This window comes from Oncorhynchus gorbuscha, linkage group LG01 (assembly GCF_021184085.1).
Source record: "Oncorhynchus gorbuscha isolate QuinsamMale2020 ecotype Even-year linkage group LG01, OgorEven_v1.0, whole genome shotgun sequence".
NCBI classification, from domain to species: domain Eukaryota; kingdom Metazoa; phylum Chordata; class Actinopteri; order Salmoniformes; family Salmonidae; genus Oncorhynchus; species Oncorhynchus gorbuscha.
In genome coordinates this window covers 58,140,203-58,159,356 of record NC_060173.1, presented here as the reverse complement: position 1 = coordinate 58,159,356, position 19,154 = coordinate 58,140,203, and the positions used below count along the sequence as shown (strand labels likewise).

Genomic DNA, 19,154 nt, shown 5'->3' with positions numbered 1-19,154 from the left:
AAACATCAAACTAGGTATGATTTATTCAATAAATGTCTAGTATACTTTTACAAACTTTCTTGTGAGTAAGAATTCCAGTTTTGACTTGATAGAAATACTTAACATATATAAAATGTCATTTAAAACGGTATAAATCAATAACTAATTCACCATTTGTCACAGAAACATCAAACTAGGTATGATTTATTCAATAAATGTCTAGTATACTTTTACAAACTTTCTTGTGAGTAAAAATTCCAGTTTTGATTTGATAGAAATACATAAAATCTCAAATATTACATTTAAAGAAGAAATCAATAACTCATTTGGTGATTATCGCAGAAAAAAAGTGAAAATATGCATATATTTGCAATAACTTTAAAGAAATGTTCATTTCAAGTGCAATTTGTTCTATATGAAGTCAGACAATGTTTATATAAAGTTGTACAATGTTTACAATCTTAAATTGTATGCCAAATCAATGTTTGCATTTTTAGTGCAACAGTTCCACATTTTAAAGTAGTTAAAAGGCACAACAGTCATTTATTTATACGTCTCTAATTTAACAGCAAAGAAATCATTTTCTATTTTGGCTTTGTTGAAGTCCTGCTTTGTCATCCCCAGACAAGCTGAATGGTACCATCTCCTGGGGTAATAGATTCAACTGTTCAACACTTACAACTCAACGTTTAATACCCTGGGTATTCCCAGAACACATTCTGGAAAGTCTATAGATCCAGTGGTGACTTCATTAGGTACAACCCCCTATGTATCTGGAACAGCGTGAATTGAAACTGTTGATGAAACTGGGAAAGGAGATAGACTGTTGGAGTTATTAAGCCAGAGTTCATTACAGTCTGTACACGTTTTGGAACTTTTTGTTTCTAACCATTTTGAGCCTGTAATCGAACCCACAAATGCTGTTGCTCCAGATACTTAACTAGTCAAAAGGACAGTTTTATTGCTTCTTTAATCAGTCCAACAGTTTTCAGCTGTACTAACATAATTACAAAAGGGTTTTGTAATGATTAGCCTTTTAAAATAATACATTTGGATTAGCTATTGGAATACAGGAGTGATGTGTCTCTCTCGGAGGACCTGAGCCCTAGGACCATGCCTCAGGACTACCTGGCATGATGACTCCTTGCTGTCCCCAGTCCACCTGGCCGTGCTGCTGCTCCAGTTTCAACTGTTCTGCCTGCGGCTATGGAACTCTGACCTGTTCACCAGACATGTTACCTGTCCCAGACCTGCTGTTTTCAACTCTCTAGAGACAGCAGGAGCGGTAGAGATACTTTCAATGATCGGCAATGAAAAGCCAACTGACATTTACTCCTGGGGTGCTGACTTGTTGCACACTCGACAACTACTGTGATTATTATTATTTGACCATGCTGGTCATTTATGAACATTTGAACATCTTGGCCATGTTCTGTTATAATCTCCACCTGGCACAGCCAGAAGAGGACTGGCCACCCCTCATAGCCTGGTTCCTCTCTAGGTTTCTTCCTAGGTTTTGGCCTTTCTATGGAGTTTTTCCTAGCCACCGTGCTTCTGCACCTGCATTGCTTGCTGTTTGGGGTTTTAGGCTGGGTTTCTGTACAGCACTTTGATAAATCAGCTGATGTAAGAAGGGCTATATAAATACATTTGATTTGATGGTTGCTGATAATGGGCCTCTGTACTGTACACCTATGTAGATATTCCATAAAGAAATCAGCCATTTCCAGCTACAATAGTCATTTACAACATTAGCAATGTCTACACTGTATTTCTTATCAATTTGATGTTCTTTTAATGGAATGTCCATGTTGATCCTCTCGGTTGTGTTGGTCCTCTTGATCCATCCACCTGTCTTCTTTGTTTGTGAGGCCTGATCCCTTCATCCCGTAGTTTTTTCCTGTAGTCTAATTTAATATGACTGAAGATGCAGCATTTTATGCCAGGCCCCTTCCAATAGGGTATAACAGACTCGTTAGAACGTTGACCACACGCTCTCTAGACGGACTACATACCCTCTATCAAAGCAAAACTGGAATTGTTACTCAAAACAAAAGTTGTAAAAGTATGTTAGACATTTATAGAATAAATCACATCCATTTGTATGTTTCTGTGACAATCAATTCGTTATTGATTTTTACAATTTGAAATGGCTTTTGGCGAATGTCTGTTGAATGTCCGAATGTAAAACCTACTTTTCCTCCGAATTTTTCAGACCCTTTCCTGTTTATGGTCATCACTCGTTGAATGTTGTGCAACAAAGTCCACATAAGACGGGAAAAATAAAGTTATAATTTTCTATTCTATACTAAACCTGGTCCAGAAACACAGAATCAATTTCAGATCTGGAATTGACAGTGGCCCAATTCAGTCCCAATCTTGAATCTAACCAGAGGAAAAGGCGAAGTCCGTATAGTCTGCTATAACGTTTCACGGGGAATAAAAAAAATCCCCCGCTCAACCCTGCCAGGGTTTGAGGGGAAAGGCGATAACAAAAGGCCATTAACAGTTCGTTCAACCTTCACCTGGACACATGTAGAAGACAGAAGATAACAAATGCCATCATCGAGACGAAGATAAAGGAGAGCGCGCAGCCTTGTGCGTCTTTTCGCGGTCAGCTGACAATTTATCCACCAATCATAAGTCGTGTAGGGTTGGAAATCCATCCAATTGAAGCTGCGACTTGTATGTGAAAGAATAGGCTGCATATAACCTACCGACTGGGAACGTAGTTGCGCAGATTGCGATCGTCCGAGGAAACTACAGCAGTAAGTAGCAGGCTACCCGTATCTACCTCATGCCCTCATCTCCTTCTATTGACGTTGGATTGGATACTGATCTGGAGTTTACTGTATTCTACAGGCTAATCAATTTCACTGAGCCTTGTGCAATCTGTAAAAAAATCAGTCAACAGGGCAGTCTGAGTCTATTTAGCCAACTGTGTTTTTAGTCCTTGACCATTGGAGGAAGGCGTCAGTAAGAGCCCCTGCGCTCGGTCTGAACATCATGACACGCATTGCTTGCGGTACGGTTTTGGGAACCAAAGGACCTTTCATATCAGCGAGAAACAATTTTCAAAAAGCATCAAGTTGAGACACACCTTGACAGGGTTCTTGTTCCCACGCGACCATCTCCACGTTATAGCGTGGAAGACCGAGGGACCGCTAATTAACTAGTCTAGTACGCGCCAAACACCTGCGTGTGACACAAAGAAGGCTGCCAGAAATGCGTTATCGCTGAGAAACAATTGACTGCAAAGCCGGTCAAAACAGTGTAGACTACAGGGTGTGTATTATGATGTGATATGAAAGTAAAGTGCTTTATGTTTCTAGAACCGTATCGCAATTGTGAATCGATGCAGATCCAGTCTACTTCTGAATATAACGTACTGAATAAGTTCCTTGGACCTTTAACAAGTATGGGGAATGTTGAGGCCTACATATTGGGTTAGTTTGGCCTATGCTTGGCATGCAGAATTTACACTAGCCTGCTTTTGCTGCCCAATGTAAACAGACTGTTGTCTGGTTGATTCAACAGATATACCCGGATTAGATTTAGCCTTTTTTCACTGCAAGCTTTTGTTAAAGAACAACCTTATCATTTCAAAAATATAGATGTACACTTCTATAGAATCATTTTTTTTCGGTAAGACTGTTTTCACTAATCTTGGTAGAATGCATGCCAATCTTGCTTGTTATCCTCAGGAATGTGATTGAAAGTCGAGCTCAAATGAACGGTAATCCGATTATACGTCAACCTGCAACTGTACATTCCAGCCACAATCTATTGTTGTAAAATCATACGATTAGACGGGACTTTGGACAATATAAATCAATCATAAAACATTGGAATTGATCTAACATGTACAGTTTACCTCAACTAGCCTGTACCCCTGCACACTGACTCGGTACCGGTGCGCCCTGTATATAGCCTCCTCATTGTTATTCTTATTGTGTTACTTTTTTATTTGAGTGTACTTGGTAAATATTTAGGGGCTTTGTAAGTAAGCATTTCATGTTAAAGTCTACACTCGTTGTATTCGGAGCATGTGGACAATAAAGTTTGACCCCAGTCAGGACACCCAGGGCTTTGTGAGAAGAAAACATGTTACATAAGAGTATGGAACCCTGTATTATACATGAAATGTGTTTTCTTTTAAGACATGAAGGGCGACGTCACTCAAATTGTCATGCAGGTAAAAGAGGACCCAAAAGCGACTTAACAGAAACAGAGTTTAATAATGTTCAAAACGGAATAACTGACATCCTCTAGATTTGTAGAGGGGGAAAACAACTGGAGAAGCGGCCACAGACTGCAGGTCGCTTCGGGTAGGCGCAGGCCGTAGTCGACTGAGACACCTGCTCACACGCAGCGTCTGATGAAGGCACAAAACACGACAGGACAGGGTGATACACAATCACGGCAAAAAACACGACAGGACAGGGCGAAACGCAATCACAGCATGGTGAATACAATACAAGGAACCGATGGAACAGGAACGGATCACAAAGGAATAAATAGGGAGTCTAATCAGGGGAAAGGATCTGGAACAGGTGTGGGAAGACTAAATGATGATTAGGGGAATAGGAACAGCTGGGAGCAGGAACGGAACGACAGAGAGAAGAGAGAGCGAGAGAGTGAGAGAGGGAGGGGGAGAGAGAGGGATAGAACCAAACAAGACCAGCAGAGGGAAACGAATAGCATGGGGAGCACAGGGACAAGACATGACAATAAATGACAAACATGACAGTACCCCCCCACTCACCGAGCGCCTCCTGGCGCACTCGAGGAGGAATCCTGGCGGCAACGGAGGAAATCATCGATGAGCGAACGGTCCAGCACGTCCCGAGACGGAACCCAACTCCTCTCCTCAGGACCGTAACCCTCCCAATCCACTAGGTATTGGTGACCCCGTCCCGAGAACGCATGTCCATAATTTTATGTACCTTGTAAATAGGTGCGCTCTCGACAAGGACGGGAGGGGGAGGGAAGACGAACGGGGGTGCGAAGAAAGGGCTTAACACAGGAGACATGGAAGACAGGATGGACGCGACGAAGATGTCGCGGAAGAAGCAGTCGCACAGCGACAGGATTGACGACCTGGGAGACACGGAACGGACCAATGAACCGCGGAGTCAACTTACGAGAAGCTGTCGTAAGAGGAAGGTTGCGAGTGGAAAGCCACACTCTCTGGCCGCAACAATACCTTGGACTCTTAATCCTGCGTTTATTGGCGGCTCTCACCGTCTGTGCCCTGTAACGGCAAAGTGCAGACCTCACCCTCCTCCAGGTGCGCTCACAACGTTGGACAAACGCTTGAGCGGAGGGAACGCTGGACTCGGCAAGCTGGGATGAGAACAGAGGAGGCTGGTAACCCAGACTACTCTGAAACGGAGATAACCCGGTAGCAGACGAAGGAAGCGAATTGTGAGCGTATTCTGCCCAGGGGAGCTGTTCTGCCCAAGACGCAGGGTTCCTAAAAGAAAGGCTGCGTAGTATGCGACCAATCGTCTGATTGGCCCTCTCTGCTTGACCGTTAGACTGGGGATGAAACCCGGAAGAGAGACTGACGGACGCACCAATCAAACGACAGAACTCCCTCCAAAACTGTGACGTGAATTGCGGACCTCTGTCTGAAACGGCGTCTAACGGGAGGCCATGAATTCTGAATACATTCTCAATAATGATTTGTGCCGTCTCCTTAGCGGAAGGAAGTTTAGCGAGGGGAATGAAATGTGCCGCCTTAGAGAACCTATCGACAACCGTCAGAATCACAGTCTTCCCCGCAGACAAAGGCAGACCGGTAATGAAGTCTAAGGCAATGTGAGACCATGGTCGAGAAGGAATGGGGAGCGGTCTGAGACGACCGGCAGGAGGAGAGTTACCCGACTTAGTCTGCGCGCAGTCCGAACAGGCAGCCACGAAACGGCGCGTGTCACGCTCCTGAGTCGGCCACCAAAAGCGCTGGCGAATAGACGCAAGAGTGCCTCGAACACCGGGATGACCCGCTAACTTGGCAGAGTGAGCCCACTGAAGAACAGCCAGACGAGTGGAAACAGGAACGAAAAGGAGGTTACTAGGACAAGCGCGCGGCGACGCAGTGTGCGTGAGTGCTTGCTTAACCTGTCTTTCAATTCCCCAGACTGTTAACCCGACAACACGCCCATAAGGAAGAATCCCCTCGGGATCAGTAGAAGCCACAGAAGAACTAAACAGACGGGATAAGGCATCAGGCTTGGTGTTCTTGCTACCCGGACGGTAAGAAATCACAAACTCGAAACGAGCGAAAAACAACGCCCAACGAGCTTGACGGGCATTAAGTCGTTTGGCAGAACGGATGTACTCAAGGTTCTTATGGTCTGTCCAAACGACAAAAGGAACGGTCGCCCCCTCCAACCACTGTCGCCATTCGCCTAGGGCTAAGCGGATGGCGAGCAGTTCACGGTTACCCACATCATAGTTGCGCTCAGATGGCGACAGGCGATGAGAAAAATAAGCGCAAGGATGAACCTTATCGTCAGACTGGAAGCGCTGGGATAGAATGGCTCCCACGCCTACCTCTGAAGCGTCAACCTCGACAATGAATTGTCTAGTGACGTCAGGAGTAACGAGGATAGGAGCGGACGTAAAACGTTCTTTTAGAAGATCAAAAGCTCCCTGGGCGGAACCGGACCACTTAAAACACGTCTTGACAGAAGTAAGAGCTGTGAGAGGGGCAGCAACTTGACCGAAATTACGAATGAAACGCCGATAGAAATTAGCGAAACCTAAAAAGCGCTGCAACTCGACACGTGACCTTGGAACGGGCCAATCACTGACAGCTTGGACCTTAGCGGAATCCATCTGAATGCCTTCAGCGGAAATAACGGAACCGAGAAAAGTAACGGAGGAGACATGAAAAGAGCACTTCTCAGCCTTTACGTAGAGACAATTCTCTAAAAGGCGCTGTAGAACACGTCGAACGTGCTGAACATGAATCTCGAGTGACGGAGAAAAAATCAGGATATCGTCAAGATAGACAAAAACAAAAATGTTCAGCATGTCTCTCAGAACATCATTAACTAATGCCTGAAAAACAGCTGGCGCATTGGCGAGACCGAACGGCAGAACCCGGTACTCAAAATGCCCTAACGGAGTATTAAACGCCGTTTTCCACTCGTCCCCCTCTCTGATGCGCACGAGATGGTAAGCGTTACGAAGGTCCAACTTAGTAAAGCACCTGGCTCCCTGCAGAATCTCGAAGGCTGATGACATAAGGGGAAGCGGATAACGATTCTTAACCGTTATGTCATTCAGCCCTCGATAATCCACGCAGGGGCGCAGAGTACCGTCCTTCTTCTTAACAAAAAGAACCCCGCCCCGGCCGGAGAGGAAGAAGGCACTATGGTACCGGCGTCAAGAGACACAGACAAATAATCCTCGAGAGCCTTACGTTCGGGAGCCGACAGAGAGTATAGTCTACCTCGAGGAGGAGTGGTCCCCGGAAGGAGATCAATACTACAATCATACGACCGGTGAGGAGGAAGGGAGTTGGCTCGGGACCGACTGAAGACCGTGCGCAGATCATGATATTCCTCCGGCACTCCTGTCAAATCGCCAGGTTCCTCCTGAGAAGTAGGGACAGAAGAAACGGGAGGGATGGCAGACATTAAACACTTCACATGACAAGAAACGTTCCAGGATAGGATAGAATTACTAGACCAATTAATAGAAGGATTATGACATACTAGCCAGGGATGACCCAAAACAACAGGTGTAAACGGTGAACGGAAAATCAAAAAAGAAATAGTCTCACTGTGGTTACCAGATACTGTGAGGGTTAAAGGTAGTGTCTCAAATCTGATACTGGGAAGATGACTACCATCTAAGGCGAACATGGGCGTAGGCTTATCTAACTCTCTGAAAGGAATGTCATGTTTCCGAACCCATGCTTCGTCCATGAAACAACCCTCAGCCCCAGAGTCTATCAAGGCACTACATGTAGCGCCCGAACCGGTCCAGCGTAGGTGGACCGACAAAGTAGTACAGGACTTAGATGGAGAGACTTGAGTAGTTGCGCTCACCTGTAGCCCTCCGCTTACAGATGAGCTCTGGCTTTTACTGGACATGAATTAACGAAATGTCCAGCAACTCCACAATAGAGGCACAGGCGGTTGGTGATCCTCCGTTCTCTCTCCTTATTCGAGATGCGAATCCCTCCCAGCTGCATGGGCTCAGTCTCAAAGCCAGAGGGGGGAGATGGTTGCGATGCGGAGCAGGGAAACACCGTTGATGCGAGCTCTCTTCCACGAGCCCGGTGACGAAGATCTACCCGTCGTTCTATGCGGATGGCGAGAGCAATCAAAGAGTCCACATCTGAAGGAACCTCCCGGGAGAGAATCTCATCCTTAACCACAGCGTGGAGTCCCTCCAGAAAACGAGCGAGCAGCGCCGGCTCGTTCCACTCACTAGAGGCAGCAAGAGTGCGAAACTCAATGGAATAATCCGTTATGGACCGTTCACCTTGGCATAAGGAAGCCAGGGCCCTAGAAGCCTCCCCACCAAAAACTGAACGGTCAAAAATCCGAATCATCTCCTCTTTAAAGTTCTGGAAATCGTTAGAGCAAACAGCCCTTGCCTCCCAGATAGCTGTGCCCCATTCTCGAGCCCGGCCAGTGAGGAGTGAAATGACGTAAGCAACCCGAGCTCTCTCTCTAGAGTATGTGTTGGGTTGGAGAGAGAACACAATCTCACACTGCGTGAGAAAGGAGCGGCACTCAGTGGGCTGCCCGGAGTAGCAAGGTGGGTTATTAACCCTAGGTTCTGGAGGCTCGGCAGGCCAGGAAGTAACAGGTGGCACGAGACGTAGACTCTGGAACTGTCCAGAGAGGTCGGAAACCTGAGCAGCCAGGTTTTCCACGGCCTGGCGAGCAGCGGACAATTCCTGCTCGTGTCTGCCGAGCATGGCTCCTTGGATCTCGACGGCAGTGTAACGAGCGTCTGAAGTCGCTGGGTCCATTCTTTGATCGGTTCCTTCTGTCATGCAGGTGAAAGAGGACCCAAACGCGACTTAACAGAAACAGAGTTTAATAATGTTCAAAACGGAATAACTGACATCCTCTAGATTTGTAGAGGGGAAAACAACTGGAGAAGCGGCCACAGACTGCAGGTCGCTTCGGGTAGGCGCAGGCCGTAGTCGACTGAGACACCTGCTCACACGCAGCGTCTGATGAAGGCACAAAACACGACAGGACAGGGTGATACACAATCACGGCAAAAAACACGACAGGACAGGGCGAAACGCAATCACAGCATGGTGAATACAATACAAGGAACCGATGGAACAGGAACGGATCACAAAGGAATAAATAGGGAGTCTAATCAGGGGAAAGGATCGGGAACAGGTGTGGGAAGACTAAATGATGATTAGGGGAATAGGAACAGCTGGGAGCAGGAACGGAACGACAGAGAGAAGAGAGAGCGAGAGAGTGAGAGAGGGAGGGGGAGAGAGAGGGATAGAACCAAACAAGACCAGCAGAGGGAAACGAATAGCATGGGGAGCACAGGGACAAGACATGACAATAAATGACAAACATGACACAAATGAACAGCAAAGGTCAGGTCCCTGTTCAGATGAACCCAAGCAGTCAAAGACGGGTAAGCGCTTCAGTGTAATTGACATCTGGATGTTTCCGATGCATTTGTTGAACAAGTCAGACCGAGTCATAGACAGTCTCTTTCTAGCCTGGGTAGCAGTCTTGTTTAACGTTTCCCTCCTTGTACTCTGTGTCAAGGTGTGATTGTTTTGCAGGCTAAAAGGAGTGACCTATGCTACTTGACTGTACTTATCTGGATACGAGTCAGTACAGGTCTAACTTGTAGGACTGCATTTTATTCTATCCAGTGCAGAGGGAATAGATACAGTTTATGCACATGATGATGTGAGTTGAGGAAATAGTGATCATTGCAGAAGGTGACTTGAGAGAGTGAGCAATTGAAAAGTAAAGAGTTGTGAAGGCAACCTGACTTTTGGGTCATAGAGCAGATTTGTTTATATAAATATTGTTTTTCTCTTCCTATAGGAGGCCCCAGGAGGCCTTTTGGACTCTGTGATGAAAGCGGTCATCGTCATTGGATCTGGCCTCTTTGTCCTGGCAGCCTTTGGGAACTCCTTAACATGGTAATAACAACAAAACATCCACTGTAGGGACAAGAGATGATTTCAGAACAAACATTAACCAATGCGATATTTACACTGTGAACACTGGAATAATATGAATTCGTTCCATTTTAGAGTAATAAGAACAATATTGAATTGTTATTGCAACCAGATTTGTAACCATAGCCTTTTCCCTGTGCCTCCCAGGCATCTGCAGAGGTTTTGGGGAGCATCAGGAGACTTCTGGCAAAACCAGTGGACCAAAGTGCACCAGAGGTGGGAGGGACACGAGACAGCCTTGTTCTATGCCGGTAAGAGACAATGTAACTGGTGGGATCTGAAGCCCGGTGTCCCGCTGGAAATAACATCCGACGTAAACTAAAGGAAGTATTATGTGCTGCACAAAGGAACAGGAAGAACTAGACTGTGGCGAGCAGCCCAGTACAACTCTCTCATGGAATACTGATGTTCCACAGCTCTGATATCTGGGTGATATAATAAAGACAAACAACATAGCAAGTTCAGGCTTCTTTCTTCTTCTCCCCAGAATTGTGAAGTATATTTATGTTCCGTCCATTATTAGGCACAAACATCTGTCTAGAGATGATGTCATGTGATTTGTAAAGGCTGGGTCTCAAATGGCACCCTATTCCCTACATACCGCCCTATGGGCCTTAGTCAAAAGTAGTGCACTGTAAAGGCAAAATAGTGACCGTTGTGGCACTTCAGTCACCAGCTTTGGTTTTATATCACTTTTATGAGATGTTAATGTACTGATTGAGTGAAACCTGCTGAGCTGTTCTTAGACAATGTTAGGGCATGCTGTATCTTGCTGTATCTTGAATTGGTTCATGTGTACATGATGCGGTTGTTGTATTGCATGTAATGCATTGATTTTGGTTGTGCTGAACAGGGGCGATGTTTGTGCCTTTCGTGGCTTTCTGGGGGTCCAATCTTCTGCTCATGCTGGTTGATTACACTGGAATGCCCAACTTCATCACCCGTTACAGAATACAGGTGGACAAGAACAACCCGGTACAGTCAGTCTAATCCTGTTTTTACACACCTGTATCTCATCATGACCTCCATTTATTACAGTAAACAGGAAGGGCTCTAATCAGGATCATCTTTATGAAAGCCTCACATTTCACTCTAGTGAAAGGAGTTGTGTGTGTGTGTGCTCTCACGTGCGCGTGTGTTTGTACTAGCATGTGTGTGTTGTGAAATTCAGTGTCATCATAAATAGGGCCAGGAGGTTCTCTCCTGTTCATGTTCAGGTCCCGTGGTCAGGAAAAACTCTGGTCTCTATGAATGGCATGTCCATCAGTCGATTGGACCAATGTCCTCTTACTGAGTTTGATTAACAGATGTTGTTTTACAGGACACTAGCGAGAGAACGACTGCCATTACTGAGGACCGCTGGTTACTTAGTGTTTACCCCGCCATCTCCTGCAATCTGTGGAAGATTAGATACTTGAGTGACATTGTGTTACTCAAAGTGCTTATCAGTCATTAAACATGACCTGTTTATAATATATGCCAAATGCAGCTAGATATTACTCACCAAATAATGTAGCCAGATATTGAAGAATTGCCCTGTGAGTTTCAAAGGTCAGCGATGATTTTTGAATGTGAGGGTGCAAAGCTCAGAAAACATGAGACCGGACTGAGGATAGTTCTACTTTGCCAACTGCACTTAACCTCTATCGGATTATAAAGCAGAGATCTGTTTACGTCGGCTCCACAGTGATGTATGTAGCGAGTGTTTGATTTGTACATTTGTCATGGATACCAGTCAAATTCTTTCAGACAGATGGACACAAATGACTATTGTCATGTGCTACATTGTGGTTTCCTAAGAAAGATTGATGGTGCCGGCTAGAGAAATTATATTCTAGGTACACATAACGAACGAGCGTAGCCGCTGGAAGATGGTAAAAAAAAATCAAATAAGAACCCCCTTTACTTACATCTTAAAAACTAGCAGACATTGAAAAACGTTGAAGTAAACAAAACAAGTTCAACTAAGTGAACAATAAACAAGAAGACTAATGATTGCAGAAATTGGGTGATGATAGTTGATTACTTGAAGGAAACGGAGACCTGACATTTGCCACTAAAACTGTCCCCATCCCCTAGGTTGACCCAGTGAAGCTGCGCCACGCGGTGAAGATGGTGGTCCTCAACCAGCTCTTCATCTCTGTTCCCATGGTGGTGGTGTGCTGGGCAGTTATGTTTTCTAGTGGGAATCCCTGTGGCCCAGAGCTGCCCACCTTCCACCGAGGCCTGTTGGAGATGGCCTTCTGCGCCGTGCTGGAGGAGCTTCTGTTCTACTACTCGCACAGGCAAGGACTGGGGGCAGCATGGTTTCTCATATACAATACAGTGCCTTGTCAGGAATAATTGATTGGTGTGGAAAACGCTGTACCCAAAGATAAGCGAACGATTACGATGTTTTCATAGACAAACAATAGACAGACATATGCATATGGGGAAACAGACATGCTCCTCTGAGAGGTTCCAAAGACAAGATACTCATGACAGTGCCTTCAGAATTTATTACTACCCCGTGCCTTATTCCACATTGTGTTGTTGGAGCCTGAATTCAAAATGGAGGAAATGGCTGTTTTCTTCTCACCCATCTACACACATTACCCCTACTTTTTCCTTTTTTTTTTACATTTTAGAAGATTTATTGAAAATTAAATGCAGCATTATCTAATTTACTAAGAATTCACACCCCTGAGTCAATACTTTGTAGAATCCCATTTGGCAGTGATTACAGCTGTGAGTCTTTCTGGGTAAGTCTCTAAGAGTGATTGTAGCTGTGAGTCTTTCTGGGTAAGTCTCTAAGAGCGATTGCAGCTGTGAGTCTTTCTGGGTAAGTCTCTAAGAGCGATTACAGCTATGAGTATTCCTGGGTAAAGTCTCTGAGAGCGATTACAGCTGTGAGTCTTTCTGGGTAAGTCTCTAAGAGCGATTGTAGCTGTGAGTCTTTCTGGGTAAGTCTCTGAGAGCGATTACAGCTGTGAGTCTTTCTGGGTAAGTCTCTAAGAGCGATTACAGCTGTGAGTCTTCCTGGGTAAGTCTCTGAGAGCGATTACAGCTGTGAGTCTTCCTGGGTAAGTCTCAGAGCGATTACAGCTGTGAGACTTCCTGGGTAAGTCTCTGAGAGCGATTACAGCTGTGAGTCTTCCTGGGTAAGTCTCTGAGAGCGATTACAGCTGTGAGTCTTCCTGGGTAAGTCTCTAAGAGTGATTACAGCTGTGAGTCTTCCTGGGTAAGTCTCTGAGAGCGATTACAGCTGTGAGTCTTCCTGGGTAAGTCTCTGAGAACGATTACAGCTGTGAGTCTTTCTGGGTAAGTCTCTGAGAGCGATTACAGCTGTGAGTCTTCCTGGGTAAGTCTCTGAGAGTGATTACAGCTGTGAGTCTTCCTGGGTAAGTCTCTGAGAGTGATTACAGCTGTGAGTCTTTCTGGGTAAGTCTCTGAGAGTGATTACAGCTGTGAGTCTTTCTGGGTAAGTCTCTGAGAGTGACTACAGCTGTGAGTCTTTCTGTGTAAGTCTCTGAGAGTGACTACAGCTGTGAGTCTTTCTGGGTAAGTCTCTGAGAGCGATTGTAGCTGTGAGTCTTTCTGGGTAAGTCTCTAAGAGCGATTGCAGCTGTGAGTCTTTCTGGGTAAGTCTCTAAGAGCGATTACAGCTGTGAGTCTTTCTGGGTAAGTCTCTGAGAGCGATTACAGCTGTGAGTCTTCCTGGGTAAGTCTCTGAGAGCGATTGTAGCTGTGAGTCTTTCTGGGTAAGTCTCTGAGAGCGATTACAGCTGTGAGTCTTTCTGGGTAAGTCTCTAAGAGTGATTACAGCTGTGAGTCTTCCTGGGTAAGTCTCTGAGAGCGATTACAGCTGTGAGTCTTCCTGGGTAAGTCTCTGAGAGCGATTACAGCTGTGAGTCTTTCTGGGTAAGTCTCTAAGAGTGATTACAGCTGTGACTCTTCCTGGGTAAGTCTCTGAGAGCGATTACAGCTGTGAGTCTTCCTGGGTTAAGTCTCTGAGAGTGATTACAGCTGTGAGTCTTTCTGGGTAAGTCTCTGAGAGTGACTACAGCTGTGAGTCTTTCTGGGTAAGTCTCTGAGAGTGACTACAGCCGTGAGTCTTTCTGGGTAAGTCTCTGAGAGTGATTACAGCTGTGAGTCTTTCTGGGTAAGTCTCTAAGAGCGATTACAGCTGTGAGTCTTTCTGGGTAAGTCTCTAAGAGCTTTCATTTGCGGTCATTTGCCCATTTGAATCTTTTCAAAATTCTTCAAGCTTTGTCAAATTGGTTGCTGATCATTGCTGGACAACCATTTTCAAGTCTTGCCATTGATTTTTAAGTAGATCTTGACGTCAACTGTAACTCAGCCACTCAGGAACATTCAGTGTCTTCTTGGTAAGCAAACTCCAGTGTATATTTGGCCTTGTGTTTTAAGTTATTGTCCTACTGAAAGGTGAATTCAAAGCAGACTGAACTAGTGTTTCCTCTAGGATTTTGCCTGTGCTAAGCTCCATTCCTTTTTTTTTAAATCCTGAAACTCCCCAGTCCTTAATGATTACAAGCATACCCATAACATCATGCAGCCACCACTATGCTTGAAAATATGAAGAGTGGAACACAGGAATGTGTTGTACTGGATTTCCCTCAAAAATAACACTTTGCATTCAGGCGAAAAGGTGAATTGCTTCTCCACATTTTTTGCAGGTTTACTTTAGTGCATTGTTGCTTTTCAATAAAAAAATAACATTGAAAAACATTATCCCACTTTCACATTATCAGGTATTGTGTGTAGGCCAGTGACCCCCAAAAAGATAAACTTTAATACATTTTAAATTCAAGCTGTAACACAACAAATGTGGGGAAAGGTCAAAGGGTGTGCATATTTTCTTTAGGTACCGTATATTCTCATCCTTATCTCTGTTCACTCTCCAGCTGCCTCCAAGTGCCTGGGCCCTGGTCAAAACATAAGCAATCCTGCAAGGCTAGAGTGAACCAGGGATTAGACATCTCTATCACGTTAAAGTGCCGATAGCTGAATTACAGCCTTTATCCCCAGAAATATCACTTAAGGTATTAAATGCTTTCTAAGTGCTGTTTTTTGGTGACCCCATCACCAGAGAGGAGTCAACCTCTGGTTTAATAGGCAGCTAGAATTTATCAGCCTGTATTTTTTACATTTTAGTGCTTTATTGGCTATGCACTGAGTAAAGGGACAACATTGCATTATCACATAACATATGGAACGACAAAAATGATTGTTTTGTGCTAGAATTGAAATGTTACAAGCACATTCAATGCTGTGGCAAAGAACTTATACTGATCAAAAATCTAAACGCAACATGCAACAATTTCAACAATTTTACTGAGTCATGTAAGGAAATCTGTCAATTGAAATGAATTCATTAGGTCCTAATCTATAAATTTCACATCACTGGGCAAGGGCACAGCCATGGGTGGGCCTGGCTCCCCAGTGGGTGGGCCTATGCCCTCCCAGGCCCACCCATGGCTGTGCCCTTGCCCAGTGATGTGAAATTTATAGATTAGGACCTAATGAATTCATTTCAATTGACAGATTTCCTTACATGACTCAGTAAAATCGTTGAGTATTACAGACAGAAATACTCCTCAGCTTCATCAGCTGTCCGGGTGGTTGGTCTCAGACGATCCTGCAGGTGAAGAAGCCAGATGTGGAGGTCCTGGGCTGGCGTGGTTACACATGGTCTTTGGTCGTGAGGCCAGTTGGACGTACTGACAAATTCTCTGAAATTACATTGCAGGCAGCTTATGGTAGAGAAGTGAACATTCAATTCTCTGGCAACAGCTCTCGTACAGTCCTGCAGTCAGCATGCCAATTGCACGTTCCCTCAACTTGAGATATCTGTGGCATTGTGTCGTGTGACAAAACTGCACATTTTAGAGTGGATTTTGTCTCCAGCACAAGTTGCACCTGTGTAATGACCATGCTGTTTAATCAGCTTCCTGATATGCTAAACCTGTCAGGTGGATGGATTATCTTGGCAAAATAGGGATGTAAACAAATTTGTGCACAAAATGTGAGAGAAATAATACTTTTTGTGCAAGTGGAACATTTCCCAGATCTTTTATTTCAGCTCATGAAACATGGGACCAACACCATGTTGCCTTTTATATTTTTGGTCAGAGAGCTGAGAGTGAAAATACAACTCACCCTGACAGTATCTTTGACCGTCTGATAACTCTCTGACATTTAACTTGTGATCCCTTCCCTGCCAGGCTGTTTCACCATCCTGCCCTCTACAAGCATTTCCACAAGCAGCACCATGAGTGGACGGCTCCCATCGGAGTGGTCTCTCTCTACGCCCATCCTCTGGAGCACGTGGTGAGCACTTTATGCCTGTCCTCTTTCTTTCTTTCTTTCTTTCTTTCGAAGTCAAACTAGGGGACCGTAGCTTGAAACGCTGCATTGTGGATAACCTTGTAAGCAGATAATTTCTAACCATATTTCTTAACAATGTAAAACCATGTTGCTGATGGTCCTGCCCCACCCCCAGCTGTCCAACATGCTGCCTGCCCTGATCGGCCCTGTTATCCTGGGTTCCCACCTGGTCACAACCACCCTGTGGTACGCTCTGGCTCTGGTCAGCACCACCATCTCCCACTGTGGCTACCACCTCCCCTTCCTGCCCTCCCCCGAGTTCCACGACTACCACCACCTCAAGTGAGTCCTGTCTTATGAAAGATAGGCTTGCGTCCCAAATGGCACCCTATTCCCTATGTAACACACTACTTTTTAACAGAGCCCTATGGGACTTTGTTAAAAGTAGTGCACTATAAAGGGCATAGGGTGCTATTTGGGATATCTCAGAATGACAATTTTCCCAGAGGGGACTTTGGTATGTTAACTGATATAGGGCACACTGTTCTTGGCATATTCCTTTTATTACTGTGAATCCATGTCCAGTTCTTTGTTTGTACTTTGGACTTGGTTGACTCTCCCGTCCATGGCAGATGTTAAAAGTATGGTAATAACTACTCCACATATCTCTTCTGAAGGCTAGGTGGAATTTTTCTGTAATAATGCTTACGCTTATTAAATCTAATCCTTCCCGATCCGAAAAGGGGAGTCGATACGTGCAAAAGAGTGGGGTTGGTTTGGGATTTGTTCCATGGACAAGTTAGCCTGCCTGAAACACAGCGAGTCTGTGGCTTTAGCCAGGCAATGTACATGTCAAATTCAAAGGAGGAAACATTAAGAACAGCACACTGTTTTTATTTTGTAGTAATTATGTCCCCTCCATCTCTGCAGGTTCAACCAGAACTTTGGAGTCCTGGGGGTTCTGGACAGGCTACACGGGACCGACGCTAACTTCAGGAAGACCAAGGCTTACGAGCGTCACACCCTGCTGCTCAGCCTCACCCCTCTGACCGAGAGCATCCCAGACCCCCCCAAGAAGGTCCAGTGATTCTCCCCCTTCTGACCTCCACCTACATCCCAATAATCTCTCCTTACTCCTGTAGTGTGCACTCGTCCATACGGATAAAATCATTGGATTGGTGTAAGCATGAGCTAGAGGGAAATCTATGATCAAGTGCACAGAGAAAGGAGAGATTATAGAGATGCAATCAGTATTCCCATCCTCAAGTCTGGCACTGGGCTGGCTCCTCTCCCACTGTTCCTTTCTAATTCTTGGTAGTCGAGACAGTGGAGTTCTTATTAAGGATAGAGTCAGCAAAATGACGTTGCACGAGCAGCAACGCAGATGTTGTGATGAGCAAGATGCAAGACTTTGCTCTCACAGTCACACACGCTATCTGCGCATTTGCACGGGCTTGCTTCACGCTCTTACAACGTGATAGCCGCGGGACAAAAAACAAGTTTATCCTTGTGCTCCAACGGAAGTTGACCCAATATGCTGTTTACTTTGTCCATCTACATCCTATCACTGACTCGAGCACCTCATTACACTGAAAACACATGGTGGTAATTTACTACTTTTTACCTACACGATCAGAAGACTTTTGTTTCATCTTGTTATAACGTTCCTAGCAGTAGCACTTTCTACCTTTTCAGTCTAACCTTGTTCTCCGCTGTTAAGTATAAACTTGCTGCTTGGAGATAAGGACGGGACATACCGCTTTTCAATTATAAATCTTACATTTTATAATCCGATTGTTGGACCGCACTTTATTACTGTAATTGGCAGTCATATTAAAGATGCAGTTCTTTGAGTGATTCCTGTGTAACTGGAGAAAAATGTACTAATATAAGGTTATTACAGTATGCTTATTGTTAGTAAGTTTGTGGATCCTGGTCTATGGAAAACCATACAATCAACTTTGTCACCATTTGTATGATCTGTATTGATTGATTGATAAATTGGTCCTTAAAGGGTTGTGCTCTGTAGGGTTGAGATTTGGGAGTAAGTATAGATTTTTACATGACCCGTAATTCATAAACTGTGCCATTGTTGCAGAATAAAACCTTAACAAAAAAACATCTCATTTGTTTCAAAGCTTTGACACAATCAGCATTCATCATCACATCTGTAAATTCTATTTTTTTTACTCCAATTCTCTCATAATCAGTAGTCTGCTACAGTATTCATCCATCAGTGATGTGACTGATCCAGAAACCAGAATGACATTTTAAGTCATTTAGCAGAAGCTCTTATCCAGAGCGATTCGAGTTAAGTGCCTTGGTCAAGGGCACAACAGATTTTTCGCCTAGTCAGCTCGGAGATTCAAACCAGTAACCTTTCAGTTACTGGCCCAATGCTCTTAACCGCTAGGCTTCCTGCCGCCCCCATGGATCAATGGTTTATCCAGTTAACTGTCCCCCCCAAAATATGTATTACTTCATCTCTTCAAGATAGTCAAAAGATTGGACACACCTACTCAAGGATTTTTCTGAATGTTTGACTATTTTCTACATTATAGAATAGCAGTGAAAACAATTATGAAATAACACATGGAATCATGTAGTAACCAAAACAGTGTTAAATCAAAATCTATTTTATATTCGAGAT

The 19,154-nt window shown here is 44.7% G+C and overlaps 1 protein-coding gene across 2 annotated transcripts; it reads left to right on the top strand.

The window, feature by feature from the left end:
* The first annotated feature begins 2,648 nt into the window (after nt 1–2,648).
* Nucleotides 2,649–18,625, top strand: faxdc2 (fatty acid hydroxylase domain containing 2). 2 transcript variants are annotated; one of them, XM_046357638.1, is made up of 10 exons: nt 2,649–2,747; nt 4,140–4,162; nt 9,562–9,615; nt 10,041–10,138; nt 10,325–10,428; nt 11,031–11,152; nt 12,257–12,462; nt 16,402–16,507; nt 16,680–16,846; nt 17,435–18,625. In XM_046357638.1, the coding sequence occupies exons 2-10, from the start codon at nt 4,142–4,144 to the stop codon at nt 17,589–17,591; spliced, it is 1,035 nt and encodes a 344-aa protein (XP_046213594.1). In that variant the 5' UTR covers nt 2,649–2,747; nt 4,140–4,141; the 3' UTR covers nt 17,592–18,625. The 2 variants fall into 2 exon arrangements, with proteins under 2 accessions (XP_046213594.1, XP_046213602.1); XM_046357646.1 differs by lacking the exon at nt 2,649–2,747 and adding an exon at nt 3,007–3,264.
* The last annotated feature ends 529 nt before the right edge of the window (nt 18,626–19,154 follow it).